We start from the raw sequence: 19,040 nt of genomic DNA, 5'->3' as shown, positions 1-19,040 counted from the left end.
GCAGGAAGAGCAGGAGGGAAAGGAGGATGTTCAGATAAAGTATTAAGTGTCAGTCATGCTGTGCAGTCTTGCTGGGAATAAAAATTCTTGACCCTGTTTTTTTCTAATAGGAAAGGGAAATTTGTTCTAGAAACAAGGCTGAAACTTACTTGTCTCTAGAAATTTCACTTTGAATGTGACCATGCTAAACAATAATAAACAATTAACTAATAACCACTGAACTATGTAGTATGCAATATTAGAATTCAGTCAAGTAAATAAAAGCAATAAGATATTTGGAAACATCTATGTCAAATATGAGTTGTGAATGCCCAGAAGTAAAGAATTTTTATTATCACATATTCTAAAAAAGAAATAATTCCTAAGTTCCTCTTTTTTATTGAAGACAATTGTTTAATTAAAGCTGAGAACATTTTCATTACATTCGATTATTATTTTACATTTTCTTAATACGCTTTTAAAAGGTGGCATCAATTTTGACTCAGTACTAGTTTTGAAATCTTCATAGCTTTGCAAGGGTGTTTGAGGCAACTTCAGGAATGGAACATCTAGATCTCCTTAATCGGTGAGGTTGTGCAGGTTTCACCCTTGGAGATTTTCAAAACATGATTGAATAAAGCCTTGAGCAACCCCATCTGAGCTCTTGGCTGTCCCTGCCTTGAGTATAAGGTTGGGCCAGAGACCTCTTGAAGTCTTTCTGCACTGAATTATCCTACAATTCTACAGTCCTGAGACACCTTTCTTCATCAAAGAAACTCCTGCAATCCCATACTAATATTTACAGAGTAAGGCAGAATCTCTTATTACCTGCAGTAGATTTATTTAGATAGAATATATACCAGCTACACTCACAGTCATTAAATTTTCGCTCTGCAGAAAGATGCACCATTTTAGACTGCGCAGATCTGTTGGTGCTGACTCTGCCCTACTGAGACATCAGGTAACACACACTTTTATGTTGCTGATGAACTAATGAGCCAACAGCATATTTTTTCTCATTCCCTCTGACAGCAGACTCATATTTACTGGGCCTGAAGCTGATTTCTTGGTCTGGTCTTAGAACATGATTTAACTAAACAAGAAAAATGAAGCTAATGATGTAAATTTCTCTAATAATACAAAGTGAGGAGGAAATAAATTTTGTTTCATATTCTAAGTAATAAATAAATACAGTACCCCATTTTCTTTTCACAGAGGTTACACTTACACTACTACACTAAATAGGTCCACAACATAAGTTCACATCCTGACATGTAATCATCCATATTTTTACAAAGTCATCACTCCTCCTGTTACAGTTGCCACCAAGGTTAGCTATCACCTCCAATTCTGAAACTCAAAAGGTTTGCTGTTAGTGCAATTCAGGAGTCATTCCAAACTCCTGTTGACAAAATATTTTACCATAGTTATTTTTTTAGACACGACCTGGGATCTAGTTAGCCTCAGGTCCAGAGAACAGCCTCCAGATTTCAGTTTTATTTACTACTATAGATTTAGCTAGAGAAAAAACAATGATCTATGCCTCTGACCCTTTCTGTCTTTGCAGTTTCCTGCTTCAATTTTCTTGCTGCTCTCATCGTACCAACCTTAAATACTACTTACAAAAATTAAACTTAGAAAACAATATGCACTTATTTAAATTGTAGATGTAAATAAAGTGTCATTTAGCAAAAAGCTTGGCTCAAATGAGAGTACTGTATTCAAGCATTCAGACCCTTGAAAGTTTAGAGTTGGATTGCAACACTAATTTATAGTGCAACTGAAAGACTGTGTTGAATAAGATGATCACATGATGGAAATTCCTATTTACATCAACTCTGCAGGCCAACATTATTTCTGATCTCTATATCCTGTCTGTGTGCTTCTTAATATAATTTCTATACTTGTAACATGGGGCCAAGGCAGCCATATAATATGGAACCCACTTTAGTATCCATAAGTATCCTTTGATATTCCTTAGAAAATAATATAGAACAAAGTTTTAGGTATGTTGCCTGTTACTAGAGTCCTACTTTACTGGTTTTGTGTTTTGTCCCTGCAAGAAGTAGTTTCAGAAGTAGGAAATTTTCATTCTTAGAAGTGACACTAATGATCTCTTTTGAGATTGAAAGCAAAAGAAAGTAACTATGACAGGAATATTTTTAGTATTTGTTTAGGTAAGTAATCTGAACAAGAATATATCACTATATACCACAGATTTGTCTCTTTCGGGAGCTAAATTTTAATGTCTGAGCGTCTCCTTTGATTGCAGAGTTCTGAGGATGTGTAGAATATGATTTGTACTCAAGATGTGGCATGACTAAGTAAGCTTTTATCTTAAAGAGACTATAAAACAACAGTTTGTATCAAACTAATTGGTGGAATTAAATTGCTATTAACTGTTATTATGATCAATTTAGTATAATTAAATCCACTGCATTCAATGATGTTGTTAGGAAAAGGCAGTTGCTTATTCTCTGTTGCCTCATAAGAAGTTTGTGAAAAATAGCCACTCTGTGGAGCATGCACATTAAAAACCATGCACAACATATTAAGCTTCAATTTCATTATGTTTTTTTATTTCCATTAAGGTTTTTTTTTAACATTGCATTGATAGAAAATAAAATAATGCTTGATAGAAAATAAAATAATGCTATTTAGCTGCAAAAAAGTGCAGTAAATTTTAAACTTTTGTTTTATTAGAAGATTTGATCAGTGCAAGTTCTTTTGTATATTGAGACAGATATGTAAGCAGAAAGTCCACTTTCCCTATTCTCAATTTCTGAAAAATCACTGCAAGATATGGAAATATTAATATTAATATCTCTGTGAAATCTTAGTTCTTAAAGAATGAATAAAGTAATTGTTGTAGTGACTTCAGAATTGCAAAAGGTATTCTTCCATGTCTGGCAATGCAGAACTTATATCTTTAATACATAGTGTTCAGAAGGGCTGTGATCATGTATCATCAACAGTAGAACACCACAGTTGTTTACTGAAGAAGTCTTGTTTCTGAAAGAAAAATTAAATTGATCCTTTTAAGAAGACTAGTGTCAAGCTAACATTTTAGAGAAATTCTGAAGTTAATGGAGGACTGTGAATATGCACAACAGATATTGTGGAGCCTGGATCATCTCGTTGGCATTTCTTATACATTTATAGGTGTGGTTTAACTAGCAGTTTAGGTAAAGGACTCTGTATAAGATCTGGTAACATTAGTTAGTAGACAAAAAAAAAGAAAGAAGGAGAATAAAACAGTTTAAACATGGTAAAAACAACCATGTCTCCTGAGGCCATGTCTCCCTTTGAAGGTATTCTGAATTGTTCCCCTTTTGTTAAAATGATTTCTCAAAAAAAACCATAAACAAGCCCCTTCTTTAAAGATAGATTTTATTTAGCACACAAGATAATCAGATTTTTAAAGAGTTACTTTTTAAATAAGGAAAATGTAGCAATAAGTGTGATAGATTTAATGAAAGCCTTGAAAGCAAATTTATTCTCTAGCTTTCCTATATACAGTTGGTCCCAAACAGTCTCCTTCCTTCGATGTCCTTACAAGGCTCCCCTTAGAGTCTGCCACCTACAGAAGGCAGGCTGCTTTTTTTTTCCCAGGATTTTCTCAGTCTGTGCTGTTGCTGCAGACTCTTTGCAAGCTCCATCCTGCCCTTCAGGGAGACAAAGCTTATTTGCTTTCAGAAGAGGTGCAATCTCTCTGCCTACAGATAACTCAGACTGAAAGAGAATCATGTGGGATAAAGTAGAAAGACAGCTTCCTTCTTACTAAGTAGAAGTAACAGTATTCACACAGCACTGTCTGAATAAACAAGACAGCTGTACTTCTTGTCCTGCTCTCTGCATATCCCTCTTTCTTCAGTAGAGAAAAGGATGGTTTGCATCATCTTTCAGATACTCATGCTGCCTCACATTTGCCACAGTAGGATGACTTTAATAAAAATTTATGCCTTCAGGCTTCTGGATGCAACTGGCTAATTATTGTTGTTTCTCCATTCTCTGGGACCTGTCTCAAATAAGAGAGCTTGAGTTTTGTGGTGAAAGTATATATAGGAGGTAAAAAAATCTTTGAGGTGAGAGTGAATTACACTTCTCAGATGTCTGTCATTGCTTGCTCTTACAGTCAGGGTCACATACCTGAGACATAGCAGGGGCAGAAGGGACTCTTTACCCACCTTTTATTTTCAGCTTCACAGAAGTACTGGCTGGGGTTTGTCAGACAGAATGATCTGTACATATAAATTACCCATCATTGCTATGGGCTTAGGAAGGAGTGACCACAGCAAAGTGTATTTTAGGAAAATATTTTAAAAATAGGAGGGCTTGTGTCTTTCTGAACAAAATATTGGTTATTTATAACATAGAAGAGGTCAAACCAGTGGTCCCTTGGTGGTCAAATAAGTGTGGCCTGAAACTCTAAGCCCAAGAAATTTTAGAAATTTTATCTTAGATAGAAATGGTAGCCAATGGTGCCTTATGCTGCTGTGTTCAAATGATGTAACATGTTCATCCATAGAGGGAAAAAGAAATTCTATAAATTATTTTTTAATTCGTATACTGTTTTTTTTTCCCTAAGCTTCCTTTCTGATAGCTAGTATATTTATTCCTTATTAATATGCATCTATTGTATAAAATACATTGTTATCACATGTGAAAACATGAGTTCTTAAAATCACTTTGATTAGGAAATCAAAGTGCTCAGTACATTTAAGTGTATAAAAGAAAGTACTGGATTGTGTGTATTAGATATTTTAGATCTGCTTTCCTCAAAACAAAATCCCTACAGAAATAGGATACTGTTACATTCTATTATTTTTTATAAGGAAAAATTATTTAAAACATATTAAAAAGTCAGCTGATGTTGTTACTACTTTGTTTAAAAATAAGCAGTTGGGGTTATTTTAAAATTATGAATGTTCTGTGAAATTAATCATGTGAACAACAGAGTTGAGAGATATGGTATAGATCACATGGGATAGAACGGAATTTAAATACTCTCAAATTGAGAAGCAGCTAAGGACATGTCCTGAGGAAAAGCCTCCAGCAAATACATAAATTGTTGAGACATATTGATCTTTATCACTGTTCTACTCTGGCCTCCAATCAGGAGGTCTGGAGACACACCATCTATGATGCTGCTGTTTCCTTTGAGAACGCACGCAGGATCACTCTTGAGGAGAAAAGACAATGCAGAAAGAATCGTGTCTTGCCGACACCAACCAAGGAGTCCTTCTGCTGTACCTTTTGCAACCGGACTTGTCTATCCCACATTGGCCTCTTTAGCCCCCAGGCCGCTTGCAGCAAATGCGGGTATAGTCCTTTCCAAGTCTTTGTTTGTAAAGCCTAGCCATGATTCCTTGTTACTTGGGAGAAGAGGCTGAACCCCAACTGACTACGAACTCCTTTCAGGTAGTTGTAGAGACCGAGCCTCCTTTTCTACAGGCTAAACAACCCCAGCTCCCTCAACCACTTCCTGAAAGACTTGTGCTCCAGACCCTTCACCAGCTTTGTTGCCCTTCTCTGGACATGCTCCAGCACCTCAATATCTTTCTTGCAGTGAAGGGCCCAGAACTGAACACAGGATTTGAGGTAAAGCCTCACCAGTGCTGATTAGAGGGGACCAATTGCTGTTCTGATCCTGCTGGCCACATTATATCTGGTACAAGCCAGGATGCCAGTGGCCTTCTTGCCCACCTGGGTACACTGTTGGCTCACGTTCAGCTGGCTGTTGATCAGCACACCCAGCTCCTTTTCCTCTGGGCAGCCTTCCAGACACCCCAAACCTGTAGCACTGCATGGGGTTGTTGGACAAAAATATAATATGAGCTGAAAACTGTTATTGATTGAACATTTATTCTTAAGAAGCACCATCATTTATTTTAAACACTTGACTGCCAAATAGGAAGATAAAGTACATTTAAATTATAAAGTATCTATGAGATAAAGTAAGTAATAAAATTAGTCAGAATAGGGAATATTATTGGCTTGGTTCCCCTTCTACTTATCTGTGAAAGGATTAAAATCTATTTAATTCTCTCTAAATGTATGGTACATGGTAGCAGAATGAACTAGAAAGCACATATATTTTGACTAGCAAGATTTCAAAATTTTCCTCTATTTAGTGTGTTTTGATTCTTATTTGAGTTCAATCTCACAGTTCATAAATCAGAGCCTCCTTTGATTCTGTTGCTTTAATCCAGCATTACTCTTTCTTTGGCACTGTCATGCTCTGCTAGTGAGTAGTAGTAGTAGTGTCACTGTATAACAGAACTCTTCAGCCCCTAGAAATTAGTTTTCCATTTTTGAGCTACTTGTGCCAAAAGTAAATCCTTGCTATTGGAAAATCATCATCTTTTCCCTTTCAGAAATATTCCATAATAACCTTTTCAGGGCATATGCTTCACTTCTTCCTGTTTATCTGTGTGATAGCTACCAGAAGTATTTTAAGTTAAATTTCTTTTTCTCTGTCCAAAACCTTCTGATAAAAGAATCCTTCTATTTTCTTGATACTTCGTGATCAACTCATTCTTATTTTCCACCTTAAATAGAAGTCTTGATGGCAGTATTAATATTTCCAAAATTATCATAATTTCCATTAATTTTAAATGAAAATACCTCTATATCAAAACTGTATTCTCAAATCAGTTTTTTTCATTGACTTAGCATTCTCTGAAGTGTATATGGGACATAAAGTAGCAGATATAACCTAATTAGGACTCATACAGTGGAATTTAGGAAATATAATGTCATTTTATTACCAGTGTTAATACATCATAAATAGATTGGACTAATTGTAATAAACTGGACTTTTTCCAAGTAAGCTCCACTGAGCTGGGAGAAGTTTCAGACCATATAAAAATTAGAAATTATGAGATAATTCAACACTTGTGTTGTATTTCATTCACCCTAATTTTACACTACACACTTCAGGAGAGACTGAAAGAAAGACCAGCATATCCATGGCTAAGAAAGCATGTTTGTGAGGTCCCTGTCAATGGCCAGTTTAGAGATCCAACAACTGACTAAATTTTTTGTATGGGTAATAATATAAAACAGGCTTAACCCTGCTATGCCTCAAGTATTTCAACAAACATCTTGCAGCTGATGCAAATCCATTGACACCTTCCTTGGGAGAGGCCCAGAAAATTAAAAGACCCTGAAGCTATTTTACATCAAGAATATATTTCTTACTGAATTTTTAAAATATGTAATACACTTTTCTAATTAAGCAGCAGCCATTGCTAATAAAGAAAATCAAAATGGTAGTCAGACATATGAGCGAAACAGCTACAATGACTTTCATTAATAGACCTAGTACATAACTATACTAGCTTACATCTAAAATGGAACTCTCGGGCACTTCTCTGAGGCAAACCTTGGCAATGGGTTGGTTTTAGCAGCCAATGCCATAAATTAGATTAATCTGATGCAAAATGTTATATCCTATCCCAAATTATTCAAGATATCTCAGATTTTGATGCCAATCCAGTCTTTGTATTATATCCAAATTTAATAAAGAGTTTAAATTTTTGTAGTCAAAATATTCCATCATAATGACTTTTAGCATGATTATTCTGGTGAACTATGAGAACTGCATAAAGCAGTCTGACAGTAATATGCATGTTTATTTGCAAACATTAGAAAGTGTGACATTTCTTTTATTCACACCCGTAATTATTTCTTTTGGATAAAGAAAGCAATAAAATGTTCCCCTGTAAGCAGAAAAGGAAGATACTATCACTATCTAATTTTCACTGTATTTCAACTTGTATTACACAACTCTCACTACTTTTAAGTCTACTTGTTTCATTTAGTACAAAATTGTAGAGGTAGTATATTCTTTGAAGATAGCTTATCTTCAGTAGCTGAAATGCATTTCTTTTAATGAATTGGAAAGACAAAAATTTTTCCATCATAGGACTACATCAAAAGAGCTCCAAACACTTAAGATTACATTAAGTAGTAGGAATTAGCATTTTCTTTCAAAAAAATTACAAAACATTTTTTATTATTATTATCCATGATGTCTGTTCATAATACTTAACATATGCACAACAAAGAAAATTCCACGCTCTGCACATCCACTGTTAGAATCTGCAGTATCTCCTACATTTTCATCTTGCCTTCGCCAACTTCCCAGATACCGTTGTTCAAAACTTACTTATCTCACTGAAAACCAGTTCCTAAAAGAGTAAATGTTTCAAAGGTCTAAAAAGTTGCTGAATAAGTCACAGTAATTTCCCATCAAAGTTATTTAAAGTCTTACTATGCTGTATTACTTTGTGGTTAATTAAATTAAATGCTAACTTTATACAAGTAATACATATTTCGAGAATGACTCTATCAAAGCCAATTGTCAACAATATATATGTAACTGTCAATAAAGAAAAAAACATTTGAAGTTTTTATATATACAACATATATATCTTTTTGATTAACTGAAGCACATGTGAAAATGCTTGAGGTGACAGTAAGATGCAATTCCAAATCTTTCTGACATCTGTGTCACTAAGCTTTTAAATGTTAGAATCATAGAATCACAGAATTGTTTAGGTTGGAAAAGATCTTTTAGACCATCAAGTCTGACTATTGAACCAGCACTGCCAAGTCCAATACTAAACCATGTCCCTAACTGTCATGTCTACATGACTTTTAAATCTCTCCAGGAATGGTGACTCAACCACTTCCCTGGGCAGCCTGTTCTAGTGCTTTACAACTCTTCCTGTGAATATTTTCTTTTCCTAATATACAACCTAAACCTTCCCTGGTGCAACTTGAGGCTGTTTCCTCTTGTCCTACTGCTTGTTAGCTGGGGGAAGAGACTGACCTCCACCTCACTACAGTCTCCTTTCAGGAAGTTGTAGAGAGCCACAAGGTCTTCTCTCAGCCTCATTTTCTCCTGGCTATAGAGCTCCAGCTCCCTCAGCTATTTCACATAAGACTCATACAATTAGCCTTGGCCCATCAATCCACTCTGTTCAGATCCCCCTGCAGAGTCCTCCTACCCTTGAGCTGATAAACACTCTCTCCCAACTTGGTGTCATCTGCAGAATGTCATCTTAAAACAATGTCCAAAACCGTTTCCAGTCTTCTAAAGTGAATATAATTATTAACTATTAATTGCTCAGTAATTAACCTGAATCACAAAAATGGTATGCATTCCTTCTTTTTCAGTAGCAAAAATCAGTGTGGGCCATTGCCTGAGCTGTCCTGAAAGAGTGTATTTTCTCTGCAAAGGAAAGAAGATAGCTCTTTCTTCCTTTCCTTTTTAGGCTCAAAAGGAAAGGTAAAAAATAGAAATTAGTTTGTTTTTCTTTCCAGCTAACCTGATTTACAGGTTCAACTTATTTTCTGCTCAATGGAGTGGGGAGAAAATGCATAAAATAAGTGTACTCGCACCATGGAAATTAATGGATCTCTGAGGGATGACCATAACATGACAGTTCTAATGCTCCAGCACCAGAGGAAAGGCTGATTTTCTTAAGTTCTCCCACATTGCTGAGGGTTCAGGTATTCATACTTTTGTTTTCTTCAGGATCTTAAATCTTTCTTAAAATGAACAAAAAAAGAATAACAACTGAATTCTAAGGGATTTAAACTAGTTAACTAACTAGAAATTTTATGTCTCCAGTCCTTATCCACTTTCCACTTTGGCATTCTCCCTTAGTTGTCTTTAATGGACTTGCAGAGTACTTGAGTATTTAGCCGCTATTCATACCGAAGCTGCTTAATGCCTTATGATATTTATATCTCTTGTCTAAAAATAATTTTAAAATCTGTCTTCTCTATTTTGACATGGAAAGGGAGTTATAACCAGGACTGCACATGTTATTAGATTTTAGAGAATCCTACTTTTATCAGTGTCATAGAGATAGTTGTGTTCTATTTCTTTCTGGTAAGAGAGAACCTTATACTTGCTTTTAGCTTCCATTAGCATGGCTTGGTTTATGGTATTCCCTTTCTGGGTGACAAGCACAATTGCAGTGAATTACTGGCTTTTGTTCCTTACATTAATTTGTGATGTTACTGCGTGGTCTGAAGCTTAAGTGTGGTTTCCATGCTGGAAAAAAATTATGAAAGAGACGATAGCTGAAATGCAGCAACAAATTATGTTGTCAGTCTCACTGACTACTCACTGCCATACCTGAGGCATCAAGGTACAATATAATGATACATTCACCACTAGTTTCCCATTGTTGCCCTGCAAAAGTTTTTCATTTAACTATGTTTGGACAGATACAGCTATAAAAGGTTTATTCCAGTAAAAGGCTTTTGTTCCTCCTGTACTCCTCCACAAACTTTTAAAGAAGTAATTTACTCCTGAGAAATGAGCAGACAGCTAGATTTCTTTCTTCTTGCTGGACAAGAGGACTCGGACCTATTTCAAGCTGCCTAATAGGAACTAGGCACCTGAAGAGCTCACTAGGTGCCTAACTTTCCTATAAATTGAAACTAAGAATTTCTCTTCCGAGGCTGTAGATTCTTTCAGCACAGATATTTGGTCATTAGACACATCTATGTACAAAGAACCTACTACCTATCTCATTTTCTTTTCATTTTATTCTTCTTCAGTTGCAAGTATTCTTCCTTTCACAGGAATAATAAATCCTATTATGAGTTGCAAGTCAGTGACAGCAATGGAAGTCATGGACATACTGCGCAGCATCTTCCCTGACTGAATGTTTATGTTTGCTATGGTACTTGATTTCAGTGAGAGTAAATTTATTTCCTCTAAGCACATCAGGGATGTGATGAGCCCTGTCCAACTGTACTGTAGTTTTAAAATTCTTTCCAAGACTGTTGTCATCCACACTGCCATAACATGATTTTATTGCACGTGTTCAGGTATCATTCATAGTTAATGAGATTTAATATCTTTACAATTTACTAACTACCAAATCTATATGATCTTTGAAACAATTATGAATATAGACAACAGTAAACTTACCTAATTTGCACATTATACTGGTGTCCATCATCCACTCTAGCAGTGGTAGTGATGTTTTTGACTTCTGCTGCCGCATCACATAGAAACTGGTACTAGAGAGTGGGAAAAAGTTTTAATTACATTATTTCTAATAATTAAACAATTGCAGGCTTAGAAACTTGAGTTTTAAAATAGCAAATGGTTTCATAAAAACCTGAAGGATGTCATGCATATCAAGGAAAACTAATGTTTCATTAAAAGTTCTGGATCAGGAAGTCTTTTGTACCAGAAATATGCAAGTACACATACATGCTTCCTAACCTGCATGAAAATGCTTTAATCTTTGTGTATTGTACGACCAGGTATTGTGGTTCTGAATTGCAAAGAAATTGACCATCTGCAACCCATCTGAAATTAACATTGGCCACGGGTGAATTTTACTTACCGTTTTATGGCTTCCTTACGCTTCCAAACACGTAATGTAGCATGCAGGCTTGAGCATTTTGGAACGCCATTTAATTCCCTATACTAATGTGAACAAGCACTTGATTTCATGGTTTGTCTACTTGTAATTGTAACTTGATTGTGAGCTTAGAACTATTTGTTCACTGGACTTTAAATATACATTTAATTGGCCAGCTTTGTGAATGATTAAGTGAATTCAATTAGTTTTAACATGACACACTGGGATCTCTGAATAGATTTGTGTCAATTAAAGTACTTTCATATTTTATGGTGCTTATGATATGTTAGAAAAATATTTTTCTTCATCATTACATTACCATTAATACAAGTAAGATGGACTTAAAGCTGTCAGCATTTTCTAAACCTTTGATAACTTCCTACCCATGACTAATCTCATTTGTTTTGGATAAAGATAGTCACAATAAAACAAAAGACAGTAAATCACAATATAAAGAAATAAAGAAAAATGTTATTTTCTTCTTTTTCTGTTTATCTTCACTTTATATATCTATTTAGTGTGGTCATGCTTTTTAAACATAAGGCAAATATAATTCGAATATGCTCTTTCTAACAGTCATTTCACGGTTCTTACAGAAGAAGGATATATTTACAGGTCTACTTTTGGACATTTTTAGCAGGAAAAAATGTGAGAAAAGTAATTTTTCTTTTAATATCTTTTTATAGCCTCTTTAGTATCTGCCTATCTCTTCATAAAGCTCAAGTTTTAGCTCTTCCTCAGAAAAGAAGGAATTCTTTGCCAAAGACAAAGATATACCATGGTCACATTTTATTCCTTAAAGTTTATAAACAAATGTATTCCTAGTTAGTCTGTTCCTGAAAGCCATGGACATATCATATGGAACTGTGGTTTAAGTAATAAATGAAGTTAAAGGTTTCTACTCAGAGACACAGAGTAAATTTTCCTATGACACTTCACTGAATTCTACAGCCTCCCTTATGATAATTTTAATGAAGCTGTACATGAGGTTCAGTAAGTTTAAGCTTCATATATTAAATACAATAACTTAATTATCACTTTGAAAGACAAAACCTACATTCTTTATTGTTGTGGTTTAATATGTACTTTTTGTATGAGATTCCAAATATAATCAATATAAGATTTTCCTTAAGTCTCACCTCTTATGAGACATATCAATTGTATTAGCCATGAATTGGCCATAACAGACAGCGTTTGATAACTATTTTCCTTAAAATACTAAAGAATGTCAAGATTCTCTGTAGATTTATTTACTATCTTCTACAGTAAGAAAAAGAAAAAAATATTAAAATTTTTACAAATCCTTACTTTTATTTACTTCTCTTTCAGTGGGATACTTTGAGGCCTTACCTGTAAGATACCATTATTGATGAAAAGTCGAATTAAAAAATGTGTTGTTTCTGGGCTGTGTTCAATATTTAGGAGGAGTCCATGAGGATTAGAGGTCTTGAACTGCAGATGGATGAAGTTTTGTATGTTCAAATGTAAGCCTTGAAATTCCAGGTAAGAATTGCCATAATAGCGAGCATAACTAAAATCTGTAAACAGAATTTTGAGAGATATAAGGTTTTAAACACATTTTTCTTCTTCACACACTGTTTTCTTATTCTGCTAATGGTAGCAAAGATAAAAGGTATTTTTTTACATCTGTCAAGGAGACAGACATGAATCTGAAAATTGATGTTAGTTTTCTTCTCTCAAAGATAACACAAAATGTTTATAAAACTATACATAAAGGTTTGGTCAAATTATATTAAGCAGGCAGCTAGGATCAATGCATGAAAAAAGAATAGGCTATGAAGATAATAGCACTTGGTACATATCTGGTAGCTTTGGCTCAACATAAGTCAAGAACAGTTTTTTTTCAAAGTTAGGTGTTTTAATTAAAGTTAAATCCAGGAATGAATGGGTTAGAAATCTTTATAGAAACCACATGCTGTGGAAAGGGAGCAAGATATTCTACAGCCTAACTATGAAAGTGATATCTCAAATACGTCAACTATTTTGTTCTAAGCTGGAAATATCCATTGTGACTACATCTAGCTTGTCTGTTTGATTTATCTAGATATCTCTTACCCTTCAGCACCCTGTGCTATACCTTGCAAGGGCACATGCAGCTCTTATTTAAATGGAAAAGGTATGTGGAATCATGGCTTCAAGCCCATCAGAGATAACAGAGAGCTACACTTAAAAGGGCCTCCTTTATTTTTTATGTTCTCTCCCCCCCTCTTTCCTCTTCTCCTTTTCTTTCTTTTCCTTTCCCTTTCCTATCCTCTTCTTTTTCTTCTCTCCTTCCTTCTTTTCTTTCTTGCTTCCTCTCATTCCCTTCCTTCCCTCCCTCCCTCCCTTTCTTTTTTCTTTCTATTTCTTTTTTCTCCTTTTCTTTTAGTTTCTCTTTGTTTTGTTCTATTTTCTTCATTTTTGTTTGTTTCCCGTTCTCTTTCTCTCTCTCTTCTATTTTCTCTTCCCTTCCCCCTCTTTCTCTTACCCTCCTTTCTTCTCTCTTTCCACTGTGTTGTCTTTTTACAAAGGAAGAGTATTCAACATGAACAATGGGTACCCATTCATATGGAAATGCAGTCTTGCATTTAGTTTTTTTACTTCTCAAGTACTCAAACTGAGCCTCACATCAGCACCTTTATGTGCTTTTAAGGACTTAAATATGTAGGTCCCCTCCCATCCTTGTGACAAAAAGAGTTAAGTATTTTTATTTTTTTCAGGAGCAGGTTTATGCTTTAGTCTCATTTGAATCACACAGCATACAATTATTTGTTTGATCAACTCTATGAAACAGATAAAAATTTAAAGAAATACTAAAAATTCACCCATCATGCGAAAAACATCAGTACAACAATATGAACTTAGATACAATATACAAAATATAATAACTGAATAATTCTATTTCAATTTGTTCAAATGTCATAGAATCATCTGTAGAGGGATTCTGAGTATCTTTGAAGGTCACAGATCTGTTTCTATTTTACAAAACAGACAAAATTTTAATCTGTTGTGACACCAACTCCAACAGCAAATACATCATTATATGTGCTAAAATTCTCAATGTCAATGATACTTGGATAAAAATAAAAACTATTGATGTTGAACTCCTATATATCACTGTAAGAATATGCTGAATTTTATCCTTTCATGACTTTTCAGAAACCTGTTTACAAAGTCAAAGTCACTGTGGTCAAACCCCAAACAAAGCCCTTAAGAAATTCTCAGTACTATAAAAAAATATGTATTATACACACACATAGAACATGCAGTAAAATAGACCAAAAATTTCAAGCAATACCAACCAATGACCAGTGCTGCAAAAAAACCCCACCCTAAACACAAAAACAACAACAAAAAAACCCCTCATAATTTTAAATGTATTTAATCTTTAAAAAGTCTCTTTTGTCTTAAATTTTACAGACAGGACAATTTCTCCAAGGAAAAATTTTAGAGAATTATCTCCAATCCCTAACTGTTGTTTGGTTTCCTTCCTGAGCTAGCCACTGAGCTCTAAATCTTTCTCTCATTCCTTTTGCCCTGAACTGCTCCTGCACATGGTTTTGCTTCTTCCAAGGAACTTCTCATTTATCCTCACACTCTTTAGATACTGATATCTAACCTCATATATATATAGATCAGAGATATACTGATATCTCTTTTTCATGACTCCAGTTAGGAGATCAGCTTGGCTGAAAGACAGCAAAGTTGCACAGAATATCTCTTTCCTGCAGTCCTAACTCCTTCTGTCACCTTCTCAATTTTTTGTAAGTGGGTTGTTTTTATTGTTTTGTGGTTTTTTCTGCACTGTCCAGCATATAATAAAGTTGACATGTGAGAAAAGGTCAAAACTACATCAGCTCCTCAGTGCTTTGCTAACAAAAGGCATCTGAGCCCCTAGATCTCACAAAAGAGTAAAATCTGTAATTGTGAGAAGAATAAAAAGGTGGGTAAGGGAAAAAAACAGTTTATTCATGATTCCTGAAACTATAATCTAAATCTGAGGACAGACTGGATTATCTACTAAATTTCAAGGAAGACCAAACAAGCACAAGCTAGTAGCATCCACATTTAGCTTTCTATGTATAATTGCAGCAAGCACTGCAGATAAAAAATGGACTTTATTCTAAATGACACCCATTTCTATTTATCTTTGTATGTCCACAAGTGATGATGCCTTGCAAGCCAATACAATCCATTATCACATGTGTTTGAGGCTAGTTTGGCTTCTTTTGGGAAATATGTTTGTGCTCCTAAACAGAGAACTTTCACAAAAGAATTATCTGCAGTAAAATTGCTACAATTGCTCTATGTCCATAAATATGGAAAGAGTTAATGAGAGAAAGCACTGAAGAATATTTAGCAGGCTCCAGGTTTCTGTGAAATCCATAAAAACATACTACTCCAATCAGAAATAGGCTACATACCTTCCCACAATAGCTATTACCATAAACCACTGGTGTGGTTTTACCTATTAAGATTCTCACATTATTTATAACAGTACACAATCTCTTCTTATAGAACATAAGCTTTGCTTATAATCCTTCTACTACACTTATATGCAACTTTTTCACTTGACCTCTAGAGTTGGCTTCCTAGATTACTTTTTGTCCTAATGGAGACTGCTCATCACCCAAGCCTCTAGAACAAAAAAGGAAAAATTGAAGCTGTATTTTATCTTTCACTATGAATGTCTAACATTTGCTTTCCTAAGAAACAGGCAAGCCCTTTGGCCTATAAAATCCTTTCAGCTGTACCTTGCTCCCCTGTGTACATAACAGCTCTCCATGATTTTCTGTTTACAAGAATTCATGTTAATGTCAGAAGTTAAAAGGTTTGAGTTCCAGCTGTAATGGTAAGAGGATACACAGGCAGATCTGCAACCCAGTTCACTGTCAAGGTTCATTAACTCTTGCCACTACCTACTGGGTTTCTCCATTCCAATGAGTTTCAGCTGCACCAGCTTCAGAATGGAGACCTGCAAATTTAAAACTTTTTGAAAGCCACACAATTTTAAGTCTTGGTTTTTAAAGGCAGGTAGGGATAATAAAAACTTTTAACATGTCCATGAGCATGTGCTCCTCGTGATGGAGCTTTTGTCTCCATATATTTCTATGTCTAATGCACACCCTGCTATTTGCACAGACTCAGGCACAAAGGGGATTATGATGATGCTTTTCTTCTTTATTCTACTATTCTCTTTTGTTATGCAGCACCCTGGAAAAAAACACTCTTGTTTAAGCTATCAGTCTTTCCTTTTTCATGGACACATCCATCACATCTTTTGCTATTCTTTTAATTAGAATTATCTTAAAAAATTCAAAGAGAGCATTGCTACTTGTGGGAAGAACTCTGTCATGAAAAATCTGAACAATTAATTTGCTATTTGAAATTCTTATTTATTTTTATGAAGAAGGGACACATCTCTTAACGGTATAAAACCATGGTAATAAAAAAGTTGTTTAAAACTGGGGAATGCCAAGTGAAAAAAAAGTTTCAGAAAAGCAAAACAAAGAAGTCAGAGCAAGGACTATTTCACAGGTCTGGCTGCAGACCTCTCCAGCCCAACAGCTGACTTCCAATGGCTGTCTATGGCTCAGGCTTACACAAACAGCATGCAAGGAACAATACTTCCCCTGGGACACCCTAAAAAGTGCCATGGCTTCCTCAGCGAGGGTGTGCTCATGTTTCATCAGACCTGCTACCAGCTTCCATGGGCCTGGCTGTCAGGCAAGGCCCCTCCAATGGCCACACCAATGGTCGTGCCATCGGCTGCCCTGCACACCGTGGTCCCCTCTTACCCCTTGCTGAGAAGGCTGGAGGCTTGTGATCTCTGGCAGCAGGAGGACAATTTGTGATTGACCAGCAGACCTGCAGCTGCCCAGGGCATTGCTGAAAGCAAACAAGATTGTTCAGGAGACCCCTCAGAGCCAGATCAGCCCAGAGCTGGTATCTGCAGAAGGGGGCAAAGATGAGTGAGACCATTACTGAAGACTCTCTTCTGTGAGGTGTGGAGGCACCAATAAGACAGTCCAACTTGATGTCCTCAGAGGCTTGTCTGGTCAGTTGGCTGTCTGGCAGGGTCAGGATCTGGGATTCTACACAGGGACCAGCAAGGTTTGCACAGCTCACACATGGTTAACCCTTGTTACGCTTCCATGTGGGCACCCACAATGATGCCAGGGTAACCCAGTGCATCAGGAGTAACTGCAGAGCTCTAGATGTGAGGGACAAAGGCATGGGGGCCCTCAGTCCTGCCATCAAGGAGAAAAGTCTTACAAGGAGGTAGAGCCTACGGTCAGGCTCTTTGTAGACAGGAATAACAGAAGGATAAATTGAAGTCCTAAATTGAAACAGGTATCTTGCCACAGTGGAAACATGTTTGCTGTCCTAACTACAAAGAATTAATGTCTCCTTGTTTTTTTTTTTAATGTCACAGAATATCAAAGCAGGGTTAATAGGTAATATTAGTAATATGATGTCTTTTTTTTTTTGTTACCACTTCTAGAAACTTCTGTTTCTTGTGGCCTATGCATGTAACAGTGGTTTCTTGTTTTCTTTTTACTCTCAATATGCTGAAAGTACCTCAGTTTTCATTTTTCTTATATTTCTGGGGGGTTTCTTTCGAGATGCCATATATAATGAGTCATGTCAATCACTCTCATTTGCATTCTAAAATAAGGTCAATCTTTCCAGCAAGTTGTGAAAAACAGCCACAGAAAAATAATCCATAAGTTTTATTTTTAACTCCCTTAAATACAATAACCTACTTCGTATTTGCAATCAGCATTTAAAAGGTTCCCCTTTATTTTCAAATGAGTCTCATTTATTCTATACATTTTATTTAATCCTTTGAGCTGAAATACCTTAAAGGCAGAGTAGAACAATGATCTCCAACCATCATTTCTATTTCCAGTTGCAATGCTATTTCACTGTGCTACGCCTCACTGTTGGTTCCACATAACATACCCACAGTTACAGTGAACCTATGTTTAATGCTGTCACACAAGTCTGTGCTGCATGAGTAGCAGGGAATTATAGTTGTTTTTTTCTCTAAAAGTTGAAATATTCTCTAATGTGGCATGTTGGACAACAATAAAATATGGTTAACATCCAGAACTGTTGCCAGTGCAGCCCACAAGTAGCTTTCAAGCAAAGAAAAACAACAGTTACAAACAAATGTTTTTTACCATTTCTTTTTCATGCTTTCACAGAGCCATAGATTTGTGTAGACCACAAAACTCTTCTAAAGGAAAACTGCGACTGTTTTAGAGCTTCTGTAATTCATAATTCTTCACTTCTAGCCTAAATATACACATACACACATTCACAAACACATAGATAGAATTCAGCTGCCTTAAAGGTATGGAACATCAGATCTTAAATCCCAGGAAGCTTCTTTTATTTTTCTGCAGTTATTTTACATCTTTCTTTTCCTCACGTGTGCATCAGTTATGTCTGTTGATCCAAGTTTTGATTCTTAATTCCTTCATGTCCAACAGTCATTCTGCAGTGCTGTTGGTAAGGAGATCTGCACTTACCTTCCCTACTCACACTATAAAGGGGACAGTTGGATACATTTTCTATTAATTTTCACTTCTCCCCTCATTCTGATCAAGAGTAACAGTTGGAAACAACAAAAAACTATACATATAAATTTTT

The 19,040-nt window shown here is 35.6% G+C and overlaps 1 protein-coding gene across 1 annotated transcript in view; it reads right to left on the bottom strand.

The window, feature by feature from the left end:
- EYS (eyes shut homolog) overlaps positions 1-19,040 on the bottom strand; it is an 863,631-nt gene that overhangs the window by 260,482 nt on the left and 584,109 nt on the right. Inside the window, exons 33-34 of the mRNA XM_064650232.1 lie at positions 12,732-12,919; positions 10,940-11,031 (exon numbers count right to left, since the gene is read on the bottom strand). Coding sequence (XP_064506302.1) covers positions 10,940-11,031; positions 12,732-12,919 — 280 coding nt within the window. The remainder of the gene's footprint in view (positions 1-10,939; positions 11,032-12,731; positions 12,920-19,040) is intronic.

The sequence above is a fragment of the Pseudopipra pipra genome, chromosome 3 (assembly GCF_036250125.1).
Source record: "Pseudopipra pipra isolate bDixPip1 chromosome 3, bDixPip1.hap1, whole genome shotgun sequence".
NCBI classification, from domain to species: Eukaryota; Metazoa; Chordata; class Aves; order Passeriformes; family Pipridae; genus Pseudopipra; species Pseudopipra pipra.
This window is presented reverse-complemented; position numbering and strand designations above follow the sequence as displayed.